The sequence below is a fragment of the Helobdella robusta genome (assembly GCF_000326865.2).
Source record: "Helobdella robusta unplaced genomic scaffold HELROscaffold_77, whole genome shotgun sequence".
Classification (NCBI taxonomy): Eukaryota; Metazoa; Annelida; class Clitellata; order Rhynchobdellida; family Glossiphoniidae; genus Helobdella; species Helobdella robusta.
In genome coordinates this window covers 315498-320458 of record NW_008705439.1, presented here as the reverse complement: position 1 = coordinate 320458, position 4961 = coordinate 315498, and the positions used below count along the sequence as shown (strand labels likewise).

The 4961-nt window shown below is 34.5% G+C and overlaps 1 protein-coding gene across 1 annotated transcript; it reads right to left on the bottom strand.

Annotated features, from left to right (window-relative positions):
- Positions 1 to 3256: 3256 nt before the first annotated feature.
- HELRODRAFT_181905 (hypothetical protein) lies at positions 3257 to 4012 on the bottom strand (the record flags this gene model as incomplete). The annotated part of the gene is made up of 1 exon (XM_009031682.1): positions 3257 to 4012. One exon carries the CDS (start codon positions 4010 to 4012, stop codon positions 3257 to 3259), a length of 756 nt encoding a protein of 251 aa, XP_009029930.1.
- Between the last annotated feature and the right edge of the window lie 949 nt (positions 4013 to 4961).

Here is a 4961-nt window from a genome sequence, read left to right as displayed (position 1 = left end):
GCTGCTACTACTACTACTACTACTATTACTGCTGCTACTACTACTATTACTGCTGCTACTATTGCTGCTGCTGCTGCTACTACAGCTACTACTACTACTGCTTCTACTACCACTGGCGTCAAAACCACTGATTTTGGCGTGAACTTAAAAACGCTGGCAACATTAGTCACATTCACACGGAAGCATCTCAAATATGACACACGTTCCATAATTGATGCTTGCAAATGTAGATTTATATAGCGCCTAACTATATTAACAGAACCTTACCTCGTCTAGTCTCTCTCATGTAATCATAATCATTCTCATGCGGTTTATCATTGCTATCATCGTCATCGTTTGGATTATTATTAATATTGTTAACTTTATTATTTTTATTTATTTTATCATTATTATTATTATTATTATCGTCGTCGTCGTCATTTCTATATATCTCTGTGTAAGTATGAATGTATGTTTGTGTGACTGTATGTGTATGTATATATGTGAGTTTGTATATATAGTTTTGTATGTATGTATGTGTGTGTTGTGTGTGTGTGTGTGTGTGTGTGTGTGTTGTGTGTATGTGTGTGTAAATGAGATCAGTTTAATCATCACCTTAACACCGGACGCGAACATTTTTGTAACTTCCAAATTTATTTCTAGAATTTTCTCAACTTTTTAATTTATGACATTTGAATAATAATAATAATAATAATTTCCGGCTTTTAACTTACATAATTCAGTTATTTTTATTTAATTATTTTTCATCATTTTTATTTTAGCAAATTTTATCATCGTAGATAATCAGCATGAGAGGGCTCTGAACGAAGCCATGTGAAAATTTAGTTTGGCCGAGAAAAAAATGTTTCTAGGAAAAAAAAGTTTATCTCGTACTAATACTACTACTGCTACTAATGCTACTGCTGCTACTATTACTACTACTGCTGCTGCTACTACTGTTGCTACTACTACTACTACTATTACTGCTGCTACTACTGCTGCTACTACTAATACTATTACTAATACTACTGCTGCTACTACTGCTGCTACTGCTGCTGCTACTACTGCTTCTGCTACTACTACTACAATTTTGTTATTTATAATTTTTTTATTATAAAGAATAATTGTAACATAATTTCTTTCATTCTATTAATTCTTTTCTCATTCCTTTGATCATCACGTTAGGCGAACGCACCGTAGTGGCATCGCTCCCGTCTCATCATCATTATCAGGATCATCGCCATCATCGTCATCATCTTCATCATCATCGTCGTCATCTTCTTCATTATCATCGTCATCATCTTCATCATCATCGTCGTCATCTTCTTCATCATCATCGTCATCATCTTCATCGTCATCTTCTTCTTCTAACTTGAACCAAAAATATGAACGGCGCATTTACTGCTACTACTAATATAACAATTTTCATTAATATTTGTTACGCAAATAATAATAATGGGAAAATCTTTTATTTTTTCACCATAAAAACATACAATGATAATAATGATAATAATAATAATAATAATAATAATAATAATAATAATAACAATAATAATAATTTAAAAATAATAGCATCATTGGAATATTGCTTTAATTTTTTTTTGAGAGCATTACTCTCGCCTGAGAGATCACAAAACGCCGGCCATTCGTATTATTTGTTGTAATTGGAAGAAATGTAAGTATATGAATCATATCATTCATACACACACACACACAAACACAGACACGCACACACGCACACACACACAGACACGCACACACACGCACGTACACACAAATACACATACACACATGTACGCACATACATACATACAAATGCACTGAAAATCACATTTTCTGACCAGCTGATGTCTTTTTAAAGGATCAAATCGCTAGATAATGACGACGATGATGATTGTGCGAATGATGACGATGGTGACAACGATGATGATAATGATGGTTGATGAACTTGATTTAAGTTATGATGAAGTTTAAATTAGAAATATGAAACTTGTGGAAAGTCGTGAGTGAAGTTAATGAGAATGAAGGAATGAAACAAGGAACTAATAAAAAAGAAAAAATGGGAAAAAGAAAGAGAGAGAAGGGGAGAAAGACAAACAGACAGACAGAAAAAGGGAAGAGAGAGTGAAGAATATTTAAAACAAGCAAGAAAATCTCGATTTTGGTACAAAGAAGAAAATAGAAAAACACAGAAAGAGAAAAAAGAAGAAAGAGGGAGAGAAAAATAAAAAGAGATAATGATGAAGAAAGAGAAAGGGAGGCGAGTGAATGGAAAGACGCAGATGATTCAAGTTTAAAATTTGCACTAGGAGTTAGCAGCCTGCTAAACATATCCCAATCACACCACCACTATCATCATCACCATTTTCTACGTCATCTTCTACGTCATTCATCTTCCTCTTCCTCATTACTATCAGAACCATTCTTTATAAAGTTAAAAACATTGGGGCAATTTATTACAAAGTGATAACCATACTATACAAAATTTTTATACATTTTTCATTGTAAACTTTTAGAAAAATGAAACAACACAATAAAAAAAAATTGTAATAATAATGAAAAAAAAGAAAATAAAAGCAAAAAAAATACAAAGAAATGGAAAAAATAAAATAAAACCTTGTTTGGCTTTTACCGACTAATTGACAAACGATTTCCTAGAACCGACCGACAACATAAATCGAATCTCCCGGTCGGTTCTCCTCGAACTTTCCACACTCACGCACCGATTAATTAATTAATCAATTTAGTTTAATTTTATTACTTTTTTAATTAATTGATGATTTAATACTGTTTAATTATTCCAGCTACTTACTTTATCATTTCATTGACTGAGTAATTGATTGGTTCACTGGTCTCTTTTGTTTCGGACATTCATTCATTCATTCACTCGTCCATTGATTCACTTGTTCATTCATTCCCTCGTTCATTCATTCACTCGTTCATTCATTCACTCGTTCACAAGTTACTTCATTCATTTATTCATTCATACAATTTAATATATATTGATATTGAGGATTGAAATAAGGACTATGACGGAAATGATCACCATAAAAAATAACCACACGCAAACGAGTTATGAATGAACAAAATTTGTTTATCAGCTGATTAAACTACTGTAAATAAAAATAATAATTAAAAAATAAATAAAAATTAAATGAGCCTTACATTAAAACCAAGTAAATAAAGTTTGATCACAAAGTAAAAGTAATAGATAAATAGGAACGAATAATGTGTGAGTTAATAATGTGGTAGAACAACTGATGGTGTGTCATCCACCTCACAACATCCTTCTTGCGATGTTCTTGTTATTCCACTGGGAGCGCATTGGGGGTTTGTTCAGGATTGCAGGGATGTTCCTGATAAAGTTGTCCTGAAGTGGAGGGAGGTGGTCCATTTTGTGGCATGGGGTGGAGTGGTAGAGGGGCTGCATTGGCCACATCTGTCGCCTCCAGGCCTCGTCCGCTAGAATTTCTTCCGTCATTAAAATCTTGGACTGGCCGGGTTGAACTTTTTTGTTTTCTAAAGTTTGAATCAAGTTTCGTTCCATCTCTTCAACACTTTGCATGACATCATTGCTCCCATCCACTTCCGCTACAACTCCACCACCACTCCCCTTCCCAACTTCCTCCTCGTCTTTCTCTGCCTCGTCGAAACAGATTTTAGTTGCTCTTCCGAGGTTGTTTTCCAGAGGCCTCTCCAGGTTCAGCAGCGTTTTCTTCTTTCCCTTGATGATACAACCCAGAGCTTTGTAGGAGGATTCGTTCACGTCATAGTTGGTGGGCAGGTTGAAATTGCTTGGTGAAGGGGGGTACCATTCGACGGAAGGCGAGGGTTCGGAGACTTCCCTGACTGATGCCTCCTCAAGAAATTTTTGCTCCCTCATTTGCTCCAAGACAGTTTGGTGCTCGCAAGGTTTGGTGAGCATGTAGGTTTTGAATTCGGCTGTCTGAATGTCGAACATGCTTCGCAACTTTGGTCTTTCTGCCTGGAACTCACAGCGTCTCAGTGACATGGCACTTCCTTTTTTATACATTTTCTTCAACAAGATTATTTCGCTCTACAGTTGACTCAAAAATTATCACTTGGAAAGATTTGCTGGCCACTCGACTGAAAATTATTTGCACTAGAAAGTAGGAACAGCAGATGAACTAAAATGTCCGTTTAAAAATGTGCACGAGTTGTTCGCTGAGATGCTTCCAACTGGAGATGACTGATGAACGCTGAAGGACTCTCCTTATATATCCTACAACTGCCTCGTGAAGGTTACTTGACGGCAAAGTGAATGTTTGAATTATCTTTGGTTTTTTTGTATTACTTTGCAATTTGCTTGTCCGTGTTGAAGTGACTCGCTTCGTCAAAGTGATTAAGTAATTGAGTGACAGAAAGTGACAAACAAAGGAGTTATTGATCGATAATAATTGACGATAATTATAACTAAGAAGACGAAGTTGATGATAGTAATTAAAGCAAAGTTGATTTTAAATGCAGAATGTTGAAATGAGTCCTTTGCTTCACTGCTGTTATAATATCAGCTAATTAATTTTTATTATCCTTCATATCGATTAAATTTACAACAACTTTATCGATAGTGATCAGATGATGATGAGAGTGACTGTAACAAATGTAGATGGGGGATGATGATATTCACACACACGCACACACACCACACACACACACGCACCACATTCTTATTTGATTATAATTTGCTTTAGATTAGATTGAGTGAATGAATGAATGAATGAATGAATGAATGAATGAATGAATGAATGAATGAATGAATGAATGAATGAATGAATGAATGAATGAATGAATGAATGAATGAATGAATGAATGAATGAATGAATGAATGAATGAATGAATGAATGAATGAATGAATGAATGAATGAATGAATGAATGAATGAATGAATGAATGAATGAATGAATGAATGAATGAATGAATGAATGAATGAATGAATGAATGAATGAATGAATGAATGAATGA